Source organism: Bos taurus, chromosome 1 (genome assembly GCF_002263795.3).
Source record: "Bos taurus isolate L1 Dominette 01449 registration number 42190680 breed Hereford chromosome 1, ARS-UCD2.0, whole genome shotgun sequence".
Lineage (NCBI taxonomy): Eukaryota > Metazoa > Chordata > Mammalia > Artiodactyla > Bovidae > Bos > Bos taurus.
Genome location: NC_037328.1, coordinates 84,134,232 through 84,150,447, shown reverse-complemented (window position 1 = coordinate 84,150,447; position 16,216 = coordinate 84,134,232). Strand labels below are relative to the sequence as shown.

The 16,216-nt window shown below is 36.3% G+C and overlaps 1 protein-coding gene across 5 annotated transcripts in view; it reads left to right on the top strand.

The window, feature by feature from the left end:
• ATP11B (ATPase phospholipid transporting 11B (putative)) overlaps positions 1-16,216 on the top strand; it is a 121,607-nt gene that overhangs the window by 76,154 nt on the left and 29,237 nt on the right. For all 5 annotated transcript variants that reach the window (XM_002684898.7, XM_024995395.2, XM_059888420.1 and 2 more), the window contains 5 exons: positions 1,575-1,677; positions 4,850-4,995; positions 6,420-6,479; positions 8,093-8,220; positions 9,690-9,828. In XM_002684898.7, the coding sequence (XP_002684944.2) occupies positions 1,575-1,677; positions 4,850-4,995; positions 6,420-6,479; positions 8,093-8,220; positions 9,690-9,828 (576 nt within the window). The remainder of the gene's footprint in view (positions 1-1,574; positions 1,678-4,849; positions 4,996-6,419; positions 6,480-8,092; positions 8,221-9,689; positions 9,829-16,216) is intronic.

Genomic DNA, 16,216 nt, shown 5'->3' with positions numbered 1-16,216 from the left:
TTCCAGGTTCCTATGCAATATTGCTCTTTACAGCATTGGACCTTGCTTCTATCACCAGTCACATCCACAGCTGGGTATTGTTTTTGCTTTGGCTCCATCCCTTCATTCTTTCTGGAATTGTTTCTCCACTGATCTCCAGTAGCATATTGGGTACCTACTGACCTGGGGAGTTCCTCTTTGAGTATCCTATCATTTTGCCTTTTCATACTGTTCATGGGGTTCTCAAGGCAAGAATACTGAAGTGGTTTGCCATTCCCTTCTCCAGTGGACCAATTCTGTCAGACCTCTCCACTATGAGCCGTCCGTCTTGGGTAGCCCCATACAGCATGTCTTAGTTTCATTGAGCTGGTGGTCCCTGTGATCAGATTGGCTAGTTTTCTGTGATTATGGTTTCAGTGTGTCTGCCCTCTGATGCCCTCTCTTAACACCTACCATCTTACTTGGGGTTTCTGTTACTTTGGATGTGGGGTATCTCTTCACGGCTGCTCTAGCAAAGCGCAGCCACTGCTGCTTACCTTGGACGAAGTCGCCCCTCTTGACCTTGAACATGGAGTAGCTCCTCTCAGCCCTCCAGCATCCATGCAGCCACTGCTCCTTGGACGTGGGGTTGCTCCTCTCGGCCGCCGACCCTGACCTGGGATGTGGGGTAGCTCCTCTCGGCCACCGCCCCTGAGCTCGGGCGTGGGGTAGCTCTTCTTGGTCGCCGCCCCTGACCTCGGGTGTGGGGTAGCTCCTCTCAGCCGCTGCCCCTGACTTTGGGCGTGGGGTAGCTCCTCTCGGCTGCGCGGTCCGTTGCAGCCGATGTGGTTCTGCGCGGTCTGTAGTTAGGAAATATTTAATGTTCAGCTATGATTCAAGTGAAAACCTATACAAATATTTTTTGTAACTGAAACCGTCACAAGTATATGCTTTGAAATATACATCTAAACATATTATTTCACATGTAGAGCTAATAAACTGTACATCCAGGTGTTGTTTTTTTTTTTTTTTTTGGCTTCATGGGGTTTTATTACAGTGCCTGTTTTATTATTATAACCCTTATACCCCAGTCTGTGGACATTAAACTGGAGACCAAACAGACCTAATGCCTAAATCCTTTAGAAAAGTACATTCAAGTATTCCAAAGAAACCTTTCTTTAGATTTCATTGAATTTAATTTTGATGGCTTTTTAAATTTTTAAGAAACTTTATTACAAGAGAAAATAAATATCTTTCCTCTGTATCAAATGAAAATAATTTCTTGAGAGAAAAAAATTGCCTGACAAAGTTCAATTAATTGTAGTTAATTTTTTACACAATTATTAAGCTTTTTATAAATTTAAGCTGTGTTTAACAGATTCTTACATCCCATCATAAAATCCAAAGACCACATTCTGTTTTGTTGTCATTTCTGAAAGACATTCCTAACGTCTTAATGGAGACATTCCTCAAACAGTGAACCCCAGTGCATATTACTGTCCAATGTAAAACTAATTTTTTATTGTTCTTAAAGCAGATCATTTCAGATAAGTAATTTTATATAAATACAAGAAAATTGAAATTTTATTATAATTAATGAGTTGTATGTCTTTCAGGTAATAAGACTGATAAAAATCTCACCTGAGAAGCCAATAACATTGGCTATTGGCGATGGTGCTAACGATGTAAGCATGATACAAGAAGCACATGTTGGCATAGGTGATTGATATTTTTTCTTTGAACTTCTAAAATTATAATTATTTGATGATAAATCTTTTGTAGAATAAAGTACAATGTCACATATACGAATGAAAACTAAATGCAGTGGTGTAATATATCACATCGTATTTCTGTCAGAAACCTATCATTATTAAGCCCAATATTTAGGATTTTTTTAAAATATTCATTTGGCTGCCCTGGGTCGTAATTGCAGCATGGGGGATCTAGTTACCTGACCAGGGATTGAACCCAGGCCCTTTGTTTTGGGAATGTGGCATCTTAGCCACCTGGACCACCAGGGAAGCCGCAAGATGTTTTAATTGCAAATTTTCAAGGAAATAAATACCACTAGTGAATTTTATCTTCGCCAGTTCTTCTTCCCAGTAAAGTTAGTTTAGTTTTACATGCAATTTTGTACCTTTTTAAATACTTTTACGCAGTATTTTTATCATTTTTAAATTCTAAGTTCATGATATATATAATTATTCTTATTTTAGAATATTATTATTTACTTTATACATTAGTCTAAAGATTTTGGAATGTATTTTAAAGATAATTTTAGAGACAGGAAATTATACCAAACTATAAAATTTCAAGTAACTTTCTAATTTAATAACCTTTATGCTAATTTTTTTCTATTTTTGCCTAAAATTTTTATTAAATTCAGAATACTAAAATCATTTTATTATATTTATATTACCATTCATTTCCCACTTAAACCGTATTTTGACCTGTCTTCCTCAGTAATTTTATTGAGGAAGCAAAAGAGAGGAGTATGGGTTTTTGTTGAAGGATAAAAGTTTATAGAGTTAGAAAAGAAGATAGTCCTTGCTCTGGAGTTGACTGTGTGATGAATACTGATCAGGTCCCATATTTCCAGTGTATCCCTCAAATCAGCTTCTTCCTCTTTGGGATAATTAACTCTTCATTTTGTAAACTTCACTTTCTTTATATTGTTTATACTGTTGTTTCCCAGAAATCTTCATGATAATTTTATAACTTATTATATCATATGTTAGAGTATATAAAGCTACAATACTTGTAACAGTTTGATTTTATCAATAATATGATAACAGCCAGACCAGTGAACAGAATCAGTTCGGCACATCTGGAAATTGAGTATGTAACAAAGGAGATGTTTCAAATAAGTAAGGAAACAAATTATTTGATTTAATAAAACACTGATATAACTAGTTATTTGGGGGGAAAAAGTGAGTCCCTTTCCATTGCTTATAGCAAAACAAATTCCAGATGGATTAGGATTTAAATAATTTTTGAAGGCCATAAAAAATAATAGACTTTAGTGAATAATCCTGTTATTTGAAGTATGGAAGGATCTTTTAAGTACAAAACCAAAGAAAGCAAGGAACTGAAAAGGAAAAAGATCAACATGTGTGGCAGAAGTAAATACTTATATTAAAAAATTTTAAAGACAAACTAGTAAAGAATATTTGTAAAATAGATGATAGTCTTAGTATTCCTATTATGTGAGGTCTTAATTTAAGGAGAATAAGAAAAACACTCTAGTAGAAATCTCCGTAATAATCAAAAAGTAAGTTAAAATTGCCTGTCAGATTGGCAAAAAAAAAAAAAAACCCTGAAATGGACAAGGGTATAGACTTCCCAGGTGGCACTGTGGTTAAAGAACTCCCCTGCCAATGCAGGAGATGCAAGAGATGGGGGTTCAATCCCTGGATCAGGAAGATACCCTGGAGTAGGAAACGGCAACCCTCTCCAGTTTTCTTGCCTGGAAAACTCCATGGATAGAGGAGCCTGGTAGACTACAGTCCATGGGGTCATAAAGAGTTGGACACAACTGAGCACACAAGCATGTAGATTAACAAATGCCCTTAAATGATGTTAGTGGGCACGTAAATTGGTACACCATGCATTATTATATATAACAATTTTAAATGTGTGCCCTTTGGACTTCCCTGGTGGTACAGTGGATAAGAATCTGCCTGCCAGTGTAGGGGATGTGGTTTCAATCCGTAGTCCAGGAAGATTCCACATGATACAGAACAACTAAGCCTGTGCACCAAAACTGCTGATCTCTCGTGCCACGACTAGTGAAACTCTCATGCTCTAGGGCACGAGAGCCACAACTAATTGAGCCCACATGCTCCAGCTTATGAAGCCCATGCTCCTAGATCCTGTGCTGTGCAATGAGAGAAGCCATTGTAATAAAAAGCCTATGCACCACAGCAAACAGTAACTCCCACTTGCTGTACCTAGTGAAAGCCTGTGCATAGCAAAAATAAAATGTGTGCCCTTTGACCTAGTGACTAGGCCTCCAGGAATTCCTTTTAAGAAAATAAATGACTATGTTAGCAAGCACATATGTCCATATGTAGTAAGTAAACAATGTCCATAATGTAGAAAGTGATGAAAGCAGATTACAAAACAAATAATCCCATCTTTATGTACTTATTTGTATGTATGTTAAGTGAACATACATGAAATATGCATAAGAAAAACTTCTAAGAGTATATAGACCAGAAATAGTGGTTTACTCTAGGAGCTGTGAATACAGATGATTGTCTTTACATTTTGGAACATTTTCATCCTTTTATGACAAAAATAGAAAATTTTAATTTTGAAAAAATAATTTTTTCAATCCTGGTTTCACATTGAAAAAACAAACTTGGAAATAACTTTTGAAACCTAATGAACTATAGTAACCTCAAAAAAAGTGCTCATATTTGTGAGATAAAATTATGTACTGATTTCAAGTAATATTGTACATTTTTCTTTTAAAAAGCACAGAGTTTTGTGTGAGAGTTTTAAAACTGTTAAACATGGTTATTTTGACTTGATTCAGCATATTTTTTGTCCTTGGAAATAGAGATATGAAAGCTGTTTTATGGCATTCTCTTCATTAGAATAAAAAAATGTTCTTAGATCCTGAACTTTTAATATTTTATATCAATTTTATTCTAATTCTTTGAAGATTGATGTTACATGCCTAGTATATGTTATAGCTTTGTATTAATTACATATTTGATATAAATAGAGCAACCTTTTGGGAATCTATTGTCTACTATAATTTAGGATATAGTGATCCTAAATCCAGGTTCAGCTGCTACAGATAATTAAGGTATTTTCAGGCATATCTTAAAATTTACATTTACCAATTATCAGTGAACTAACCTTTTTGTCCCCTGTATTACAGGAATCATGGGTAAAGAAGGAAGACAAGCTGCAAGAAACAGTGACTATGCAATAGCTAGATTTAAATTTCTCTCCAAATTGCTTTTTGTTCATGGTCATTTTTATTACATTAGAATAGCTACCCTTGTACAGTATTTTTTTTATAAGGTGAGTTTCATGGAGATATGTTAGAGTTAATTGATAACAGTATTTGAGGTTTCAGTTTAAGGAATGTTATTAATATTACCATACAAATTAGTCTGAAATTTTTTTCTATAAGTCAAAACAATAGTCTATGGCATATACTTTTATTATTTTATCATAAATCTAATGTGTACTCACAGAAAGCAAATCAGTGGTTGCCTGAGGCCAAGAGTGTGAGTGATAGAATTGACTAGAAAAGTATATGGGAGAACTTTGCTTGACAGAAAAGTTCTTTAACTTGATTGTGGTGGCAGTTACATGGATGTATGAATTTGTCAGGACACATCAAAATTCATACTTATTTTATTCCATGTAAATTAGAACATGAATGGTTTGATTTCTTTATTGTTATTTTGTCCGGAACCAGTAGTAAGTTTTAATTTTATCTCCAATATTGTGATTTTAAGCAGAAGTTCTTAATCTTTTTTGGGCCATGAATGACTGGTAGTCTAGTAGTATAAACTACTCAGTATAGGGATTTTAGATGTATAAAATAAAATGCATAGAATTACAAGGAAGCCAATTATGTTGAAATATTGTTCTATCTCTTGACCCTTTGGGCAAAGATGGGATTATTTGGAACCAATGTTAAGCGCCTCTGAATACCAAGACATTTACTACATCAGAGTGTTCTGTGTTGCATGCATTTCTATAATTAGTAGCTGCAGCCCAATGAAAGAACACAGGTAGACTGTATAATGCTAATAGACGATGTTGGCAGTTTTTTCTTAGCTTATTATAACAACTTTTGCTGTGACCTGGGCTTCCCTGGTAGCTCAGCGGTTAAAGCGTCTGCCAGCAATGCGGGAGATCCGGGTTTGATCCCTGGGTTGGGAAGATCCCCTGGAGAAGGCAATGGCACCCCACTCCAGTATTCTTGCCTGGAGAATCCCATGGACGGAGGAGCCTGGTGGGCTACAGTCCACGGGGTCGCAGAGTCGGACACGACTGAACGACTTCACTTTCACTTTCAAGGCTTTTGTAATGGAAAGAGATTTTGATCACTCCATTTATTGTATTTTAAATATTTTTGCATTTTAAAGTAATTTTAGCCCTAAAGTTTAAGTAAACCTTCCTAATTGTATTTTGTATGAAAAGTATTGAATAATAGTTATAAATTCAAAATTATCATATTGTTTGGCAATGATAGGAGTCAAAGGTATTTTCATTCTGACATTTGCAGTGCTTCATAGACTACTTTTAGGCATTTTTTAATAAAATGGGATTCTTATTTTCCTATTTTTGTATGGACAAGTTCTTATGGGCAGATCTACTTACCATATCAACTGAGATTATTTTCTGGACTCTTTAATAAAAGTCATTTTTATAAATCATTTCTCATTTAGACTTAAATATTTCAATTATTTCCATTTAATCTTGTTTTTCAGAATGTGTGCTTTATTACACCCCAATTTTTATATCAGTTCTACTGTTTGTTTTCTCAACAAGTAAGTAAATAGAGTCTTTTGTTTTATCCTTTTAGATAAAGAGTAGAGTATATGTGTTCAGGTTTTGTTAAATACTTGGAGGGACCTTTTCTATTTTTCCTAGTCCTACAGATAACTAACTAGACATAACTTTTCTTATAGTATATTTAATTAGCTTAGCGTCAGTATTTCTTTTTTCTGATTTTCAGCTTGAAGTGAGTGTGAATACCAAAAAAATATTTTAACTGTGGATGCTTTTTTTAAAAAATAGATATTATTACTCTTAATAGCTTATGAGAGGACTTTGCTATTTTCAACTTATGTATAGTACTTCTATAAAATTCATATCAAGCCAGGCCCCATAATTGTTGGAAGATTACATCATTATTTATTTTTTGACTCATAGAATTTTTTTAAGATTTGAAAGAAACATAGTGATTGAGTCCAGGGATGACATATAGGTTTCATCTCAGAAGGTAAATAATTAAATGGAGGTTCCAAGAGTGCTATATTGAAAAGGGTTCTGAAGCTATATGACTATATGCTCACAGGGAAAACTTTGTCATAGGTTAACAGTAGCTATAATGAACACTTGATGGGTCTTTTCTTTGTACACATGTCACACAGAGAAGGAAACTGAAATCCATAGGGATTAAGTAACTTGCCCAGGATTACATAGTTAATAACTAAACCATGCTTGGACCTATTGCTTCTGACTACTTGAGCACCCTTCTCACATATCATACTCAGCATCTCTAATTGATCAAGACATTTGTTCTAATTTATTGAAAGTTTTAATTATCTTAGGTTTTTGGGGGTTTTTTAAATGAGTTTTTTCCTACCCTTAATCACCGTTTTCTCCTTTGTTTACAAGCTGGAACTCTAAATTTGAGACATCTGCTTGGACATTGATTGCTAGTAAAAATGTTTTACTTGGATGAAATAGAGAATGCTGTGAGAGCATGTGACAAGAAGACTTAACCTATTTTGATTAGGTTTTCAGGGAATTTATAGTACAATCTGAGAGACAGTATCAATGTTAGTAAAAGCTATATGTGAAGAATAGGCAAAGTGCTAAGCACTTAGTACCAACAGTAGTACATATAACTGTTTAGAAGAAGCAGCTATCATCAGGAATTTGAGCCAGTGTTTTTTAAGTTTCATGGATCATGGATTAAAGAAAGTGTAGGACTTAGGTTGGAAGACAAAGCTATGAAAGCAAAACTATATGTGTAGCGTATCAAAGGAATAATAACAAGCCTAGGACACATGTAAGAGAATTGTGTAAAATTACATCCCAGTGGTCAAATTAGAATGTCTTGAAATATAGATCCATCTGACTGTAATAGCAGAATCACGTGACATAACAAAATATTCCAATTTCCACAAAGAATATAAATGTAGAAACATTATGTTTATATAAGAAACCAGTTCAGTTTAGTCGCTCATTCGTGTCCGACTCTTTGTGACCCCATGAATCGCAGCACACCAGGCTTCCCTGTCCATCATACTAAAATGGATTCAGTGTAAACTGAAAATATGTAATTTTTATGATGCTTCTTTGTAATTATATGAATAAGTATAATAGTAATGTAGTCTAGAGTCTACAAATTCCTACAAATTTCTCTTTCTAGACACTATATGACAGCGTGTACCTGACTTTATACAATATTTGTTTTACATCCCTGCCTATTCTGATATATAGTCTGTTGGAACAACATATAGACCCTCATGTATTACAGAACAAACCCACCCTCTATCGGTAAGTGTTTTCCAATATTAAATGTCCATACCACCTCTTGCAACAAGTAGTACATTATATTTCAATAGTTATCCATTTTTAAAAGTATCTTAAAAATAAGCAAGTATATCAGGCAGTTTCTTGGTGATTAATATCTTACTAAAGGAAGTACTTAAGTTCTCGTATGATTTATAGGTGTTGAACATTGAAGAGAATATTTGAATGATTTTTCCAATGTTTTTAGGAATGAATAGTTTGGTCCTAGGAATGCATTGAGCAGTTGCATAATTTGCACTTACTGTTTTAAACCAATAATACTCTGTTTCATGGGTACACACAAAAGTTATTCATTACTTAGTTGTCTCTAGAGTTCCTAAAAAATAGTTCGTGTTCTAACCCTGCCAAATTTATGGGTAGTAATTGATGCAAAATATAGAGTTGAGGCCATTAAATCCCATCCCAGGCCCCCTGGGTTTTCAGGACTAACTTATGATTACCATATTTACTTGACCTTTACGCTTATAGAGATATTCAGTTATCCAGAAATGGCAGTAACTTACCTTGATTTCCCAGGATATCTAGGGCTAGGCTTGACCCAAGATTGTGCATAGTTGTTTAGTCGTGTCTGACTTTTTGCAACCCCATGGACTATAGCCCGCCAGGCTTCTCTGTCCATGGGGATTCTCCAGGCCAGAATACTGGAGTGGGTTGCCATGCCCTGCTCCAGGGTATCTTCCCAACCCAGGGATTGAACCCAGGTCTCCCGCGTTGCAGGAAGATTCTTTATCATCTGAGCCACCAGGGAAGCCCAGGAATACTGGAGTCGGTAGCCTGTTCCTTCTCCAGGGGATCTTCCCAGCCTATGAATTGAACCAGGGTCTCCTTCATTGCAGGCAGATTCTTTAGCAGCTGAGCTACTGAAGCCCTGACCCAAGATTGGCACAGACTTTTCTTCTCATAATAGCTGTTGATAGATTGTGAACTCAGTTAGGAACCTCGGTGCTAAACCTAGCTCACATGACTCCACCATAAAGAAATAGTCATGGCTGAGTTATAACAGAATATAACAGAATTTGACAAAGAGGGAATTCCCAGGCAGTCCAGTGGTTAGGATTCTGGGCTTTCACTACCAGGGGGCCAGGTTCAATCCCTGGTCAGGAAACTAAGATCCCATAAGGCACACATTAGGGCCCCAAAAAAAGTAATAGCAAAGAAATAGCAACTTTACACAATTAAACTGAAGAATTATGCCCATATCATATTTCCTTATCAAATGAGAAATTGTATTTGAATATGAGAATTATAAGCTATTACACAGCTGTATGATTTACAAGCAGTGGTTTGTAAATTAGGTTTTGTTCTTCTAAAATTTGTAAGCAATTTTAAATTAAAAAGCCATCTTGTTTTTTAATTATCAAATGGTAATAATTATTTAGTAGATAAATAATAAGTCCTGATGGTTTTTTTTTCTCTTTTTTTTAAATTTGCAGAGACATAAGTAAAAACCGTCAATTAAGCATGAAAACATTTCTTTATTGGACCACCTTGGGTTTCAGTCATGCCTTTATTTTCTTTTTTGGATCCTATTTTCTCATAGGGAAAGATACATCTCTGCTTGGAAATGGCCAGGTAAAATATACAGTTTTTTACCCAATGTTTTTAATAATTAATGTAGTTTGGCTTTTGATAACTTTCTGTCATAAAAAATAAAGTAAAATTACATTTAAGTTATAAAGTTGTATATATTAAAATGTAATTATTAAAAGGTTTTAACTTATTTTTAATCAAATTTCATACAAATGAAAATTAAAACAGAAAGGCAGTGCAGTGTAATTTTAATGTGAAACTCAAATTACCTAAGTAGTTTTGCGGGTTCAAAAATTAATTCATATAAGGGGATATATTCATTCCATTGCATGCTGTTCACTTCAGGATTGTGTTTTAATAATAGCTACTGTTTATTTAGTACTTAATATTGTGCTCAGTGCTTTACATGCTGCATTTCCATTAATCCTCACAGTAATTCTATTGGCTTTTTCAAATGAGAAATAGAGACAATGTCTAGGGTTTTGCTTTTAAATGGATGTATATTTTTTTTTTGGTAAGCTTAAAAAGTGCTGCTGTACTCTTTAGTGCACACCAGCAATCCTGAAGATGTCAAGTTACAGTTTAGAATGGCCATATTTCTGAAATTTAAAATTGGAAAGGAGTGCCACACAGTTTGTTGCTTCTGTGTCCTGACTGGAATGCTCATGTTGAGAGATTCTTTGCAGAACTAGGCCTCTCTCTCTAGGCTTAACTAGATAGGTTAGGAAGGAAAGAAATAACAACTGTAGTCCTGTGATAGACTGAAAATACTTGTCACCTTTCAGTTCAGTTCAGTCGCTCAGTCGTGTCCGACTCTTTGCAACCCCATGAATCGCAGCACACCAGGCCTCCCTGTCCATCATCAACTCCCAGAGTTCACTCAGACTCACATCCATCGAGTCAGTGATCCCATCCAGCCATCTCATCCTCTGTCGTCTCCCTCTCCTCCTGCCTCCAATCCCTCCCAGCATCAGTCTTTTCCAATGAGTCAACTCTTCGCGTGAGGTGGCCAAAGTACTGGAGTTTCAGCCTCAGCATCGGTCCTCCCAAAAAACACCCAGGACTAATCTCCTTCAGAATGGACTGGTTGGATCTCCTTGCAGTCCAAGGGACTCTCAAGAGTCTTCTCCAACACCACAGTTCAAAAGCATCAATTCTTCAGCGCTCAGCCTTCTTCACAGTCCAACTCTCACATCCATACGTGACCACTGGAAAAACCATAGCCTTGACTAGATGGACCTTTGTTGGCAAAGTAATGTCTCTGCTTTTGAATATGCTATCTAGGTTGGTCATAACTTTCCTTCCAAGGAGTAAGCGTCTTTTAATTTCATGGCTGTAGTCACCAACTGCAGTGACTTTGGAGCCCAAAAAACAAAAGTCTGCCACTGTTTCCCCATCTATTTCCCATGAAGTGATGGGACCACATGCCATGATCTTCGTTTTCTGAATGCTGAGCTTTAAGGCAACTTTTTCACTCTCCTCTTTCACTGTCATCAAGAGGCTTTTTAGTTCCTCTTCTCTTTCTGCCATAGGGTAGTGTCATCTGCATATCTGAGGTTATTGATATTTCTCGCGACAATCTTGATTGCAGCTTGTGCTTCTTCCAGCCCCGAGTTTCTCATGATGTACTCTGCATAGAAGTTAAATAAGCAGGGTGACAATATACAGCCTTGACATACTCCTTTTCCTATTTGGAACCAGTCTGTTGTTCCATGTCCTGTTCTAACTGTGCTTCCTGACTTGCATATAGGTTTCTCAAGAGTCAGGTCAGGTGGTCTGGTATTCCCATCTCTTGAAGAATTTTCCACAGTTTATTGTGATCCACACAGTCAAAGGCTTTGGCATAGTCAATGAAGCAGAAATAGATGTTTCTCTGGAACTCTCTTGCTTTTTCGATGATCCAGCAGATGTTGGCAATTTGATCTCTGGTTCTTCTGCCTTTTCTAAAACCAGCTTGAACATACTGAAAGTTCACGGTTCACATATTGCTGAAGCCTGGCTTCGGGAATTTTGAGCATTACTTTACTAGTGTGTGAGATGAGTGCAATTGTGCGGTAGTTTGAGCATTCTTTGGCATTGCCTTTCTTTGGGATTGGAATGAAAACTGACCTTTTCCAGACCTGTGGCCACTGCTGAGTTTTCCCAATTTGCTGGCATATTGAGTGAGCACTGTCACAGCATCATCTTTTAGGATTTGAAATAGCTCAACTGGAATTACATCACCTCCACTAGCTTTGTTCGTAGTGATGCTTTCTAAGGCCCACTTGACTTCACATTGCAGGATGTCTGGCTCTAGGTGAGTGATCACACCATAGTGATTATCTGGGTTGTAAGATCTTTTTTGTATAGTTCTTCTGTGTATTCTTGCCACCTCCTCTTAATATCTTCTGCTTCTGTTAGGTCCATACCATTTCTGTCCTTTATCGAGCCCATCTTTGCATGAAATGTTCCCTTGGTATCTCTAGTTTTCTTGAAGAGATCTCTAGTTTTTCCCATTCTGTTGTTTTCCTCTATTTCCTTGCATTGATCACTGAGGAAGGCTTTCTTATCTCTTCTTGCTATTCTTTGGAACTCTGCATTCAGATGTTTATATCTTTCCTTTTCTCCTTTGCTTTTCACTTCTCTTCTTTTCACTTGTTACCTTTAGTTTCTGTTTTCTGCTGGCAATACTTAAGAACTCCAAAATATATTTGCTGTTGGGAGAATATGACGTTTTATCTGTGCAACAAACATTTATTGAGGACTAGCCATTCCCATGTCAGAGAAGGCAATGGCACCCCACTCCAGTACTTTTGCCTAGAAAATCCCATAGACGGAGGAGCCTGGTAGGCTGCAGTCCATGAGGTCGCTAGAGTCGGACACAACGGAGCGACTTCACTTTCACTTTTCACTTTCATGCATTGGAGAAGGAAATAGCAACCCACTCCAGTGTTCTTGCCTGGAGAATCCCAGGGACGGGGAAGCCTGGTGGGCTGCTGTCTGTGGGGTCACACAGAGTCGGACACCACTGAAGCGACTTAGCAGCAGCAGCAGCAGCAGCCATTCCCGTGTACTATACTAGTGCCTAGATTTATGAGAGAAACTAACACACTCGGTTATAGAGCTTAGAATCTTGTGAGAGATACCGGAAATGAGCAATTGAAATAACACAATATTCAAGGGCATAAAGGAAATGAATTTCAATTTTAGGCTTTAACCATGCAAATCCCTTTAGGATGTAGAATAGGAACATACATATTATTGCCACTTGTGAGGACATGCTTAGCCAGGTTTGGAATCTAGTTTGTGTAGCATGAATGTTAACAGCATTTCCCCCAAGTAATTGAATTTTATTGAATTTTTTTCTCTGTGCCAGGTGTATTCCATGTATTAACTTACTAAATTGTAACAACAGTCCTATATGAGGAAAATATATGTTACTTTTTTCGTATTAGAAAAGTAATCTCAGGTTAAGAAACTTGCCTCAAGTCACATAGTAAATAAATTACAAAAGTATAATTCAATATTATATAACTGATATATAATATTCTATATTATACAGTATAAATATGTATAATGTCAAAGCCTGTATGCTTTGCCATGATCCTAAATTCTGTTGAGAAACAATTATTAGCCTGGTACACTTCTGTGCAGTATTACCACCTGTGCAAGGACCATCAAATATATATATATATATATATATATATATATATTTGCCTGTGCTAGGTCTTGGTTGCTGCTCACAGGCTTTGCAGTGAGCAGGGGCTACTCTCTAGCTGCAGTGCAATGGCTTCTCATTGTGGTAGCTTCTCTTGTTGCGGAGCAGGGGCTCTACAGTGTGGTCTTAGTAACAGTTGTGGCCCATGAGCTTAGTTGAGTCTTTGCATGTGGGATCTTTTTGGACTGGGAATCGAACCTGTGTCCCTGCATTGGCAGGCAGATTCCTAACCAATGAATCACCAGGGAAGTTCAGTCATCAAATATATAAATATATGGATGAGCATGCCCATTTCCACCTAAAATACTGGGCCAAAAATGGGACAGAATAAACAGGGGGAAAAGTTAAGAAAAAAGGAAGATGTCATTGGATAAAAAAGAAGTTAAAGAGATCTCTTTTGTGCTAGTTACTTTTTCTTCTGATTTTGAAATACTATATCCGAAAAATATACAAAAAAAAAAAACCCACCTGTTCTCCTTGTACTGTAATTATTCCTATCATTTTTACATATTTCTATTATTTTTTCATTAACCTCAGAATTTATATCCTCTTATTTCTCAATAACCTTATCATCATTTTCCCCTTAGTATTGCCTTAGTGATTTTTCTTATTAAAAATGCTTCAAAAATATTTTTTCATAGCTACGTAATATTCAGTTCAGTCGTTCAGTCCTGACTCTTTGCGACCCCATGAACCGCAGCATGCCAGGCCTCCCTGTCCATCACCAACTCCCGGAGTTCACCCAAACCAATGTCCATTGAGTCGGTGATGCCATCCAACCATCTCATCTTCTGTCATCCCCTTCTTTTCCTGCCCTCAATCTTTCCCAGCATCAGGGTCTTTTCAGATGAATCAGCTGTTCCCATCAGGTGGCCAAAGTATTGGAGTTTCAGCTTCAACATCAGTCTTACCAATGAACATCCAGGACTGATCTCCTTTAGGATGGACTGGTTGGATCTCCTTGCAGTCCAAGGGACTCTTGAGAGTTCAAAGGCATCAATTCTTCCACGCTCAGCTTTCTTCACAGTCCAACCCTCACATCCATACATGACCACTGGAAAAACCATAGCCGTGACTAGATGGACCTTTGTTGACAAAGTAATGTCTCTGCTTTTCAATATGCTGTCTAGGTTGGTCATAACTTTCCTTCCAAGAAGTAAGCGTCTTTTAATTTCATGGCTGCAGTCACCATCTGCAGTGATTTTGGAGCCTATTATATGGCATAAATTATTTAAGAATATTACAGTTTTGATTTGCTTCTAGTTTTTAGTGACTTTATTTTAAAATTAAATCTTGAGCATGCTTTATATGAAAGAAAAAATCTTAATGAAAGGTAAATTGTTGTTGGCCCTTTGGTATAAAAGTTTTTTTTTTCTTTTTACCATAAGTTAACTACCATTTTTTTTAACTCAAATTGTATATCATTAAGTTCCTTCCCCTTTTAGTCTACCAGTTCTGTCACTCAGATATATGCCACTAGAAATTAATCTACCACTCCCTGCCACCAGTACTAGTAGATAACAGTGGGAAAGGGGCATATGTTACAGTCGGTCAGATTGGATTTACATCCTAGCACCTGAAGTTATCATTTGAGTGATTTGGGATGAGTTAGTTAACCTCTCTGAGACTCAGTTTCCTCCTTCAAAATTAGGAGCTTAATTACTACCTTATAGGTTTGCTGTGAGGAATAAATGATATATGTAGGGTATTAGGCATAGTGGCTAGCATACAGAAGTACTCAACCTTCAGAGTATTGTTATGATTGCTATCAAGTCTTTTTACTGAAGACCTTGTCCTACCCAATCCCATCTAGCCTACTTCTCCCACAAACTCTCTCTTTAACTGTGTAACTGCCCTTGCTGGCTCCCTCAGAACATGCAACATTCATTTCTAGTGTTCAAAGCCATTTCTGTTTCCTCTCTAGAATGCTGTTGCCTCTTTCTCTTATGACTGTCTATTCTTCAGGGTTGAGCCTAGGTTGTAATTTTGAGAAAGAAAAACCTTTTTGTATTTTTTACTACAGAACTTTTTTTTTTAAGTGTTAATGATTTTAATTACTCTTTTATACTATACATGTCATCAGCTGTTGAAACCTAATCATCAAATGATAAGAGCTCTGTGTTAAGATAGAAATATACTATTTTATATTTGTATTCCACAGAGAAGTCAGTATCTTTATTTTAATTCAAATGATTTAACCACTGTAATTGCCAATCAGGTCATTAAAGACACATATGCAATTTAATTCCTAACAGTAGATATAGATTTATTTTAATTAAAGCTTGTATGATTGAAATGTCTTTGATTATCTAGTTCATTGCATAATTTTCCTGCATATTCTCTTATTCATGAGAATATTTAAAGCACTATTAATACTCCAATCAATAGGAAATTATTCATATACAGAGAACAGAAAAATATACATTGCTTCTTATGGTATCATCCAACAATTGGTCAATGTTTAAAATGAATAATAAAGAGATAGTTTGTACTGGAGAACTGAACAACTGATTAACTCTATAGAAGGTAATTGTCTTATAGATCAATGTATAGTTAAGTTAAACCTGTTACAAAATTGGAAGAAGTTATATTTTTTTTTTTTTTTACTATTTCTACTTCCTGGCCTCCTCTTCTCCCTTGAATGTACTCCTGTGGGACTTTCCCCCAAAGCACTCTCATCCAAACCATGTTCTTTATGGTCAGCAGCACCCATTTTATTGCTAAATCCAAGAG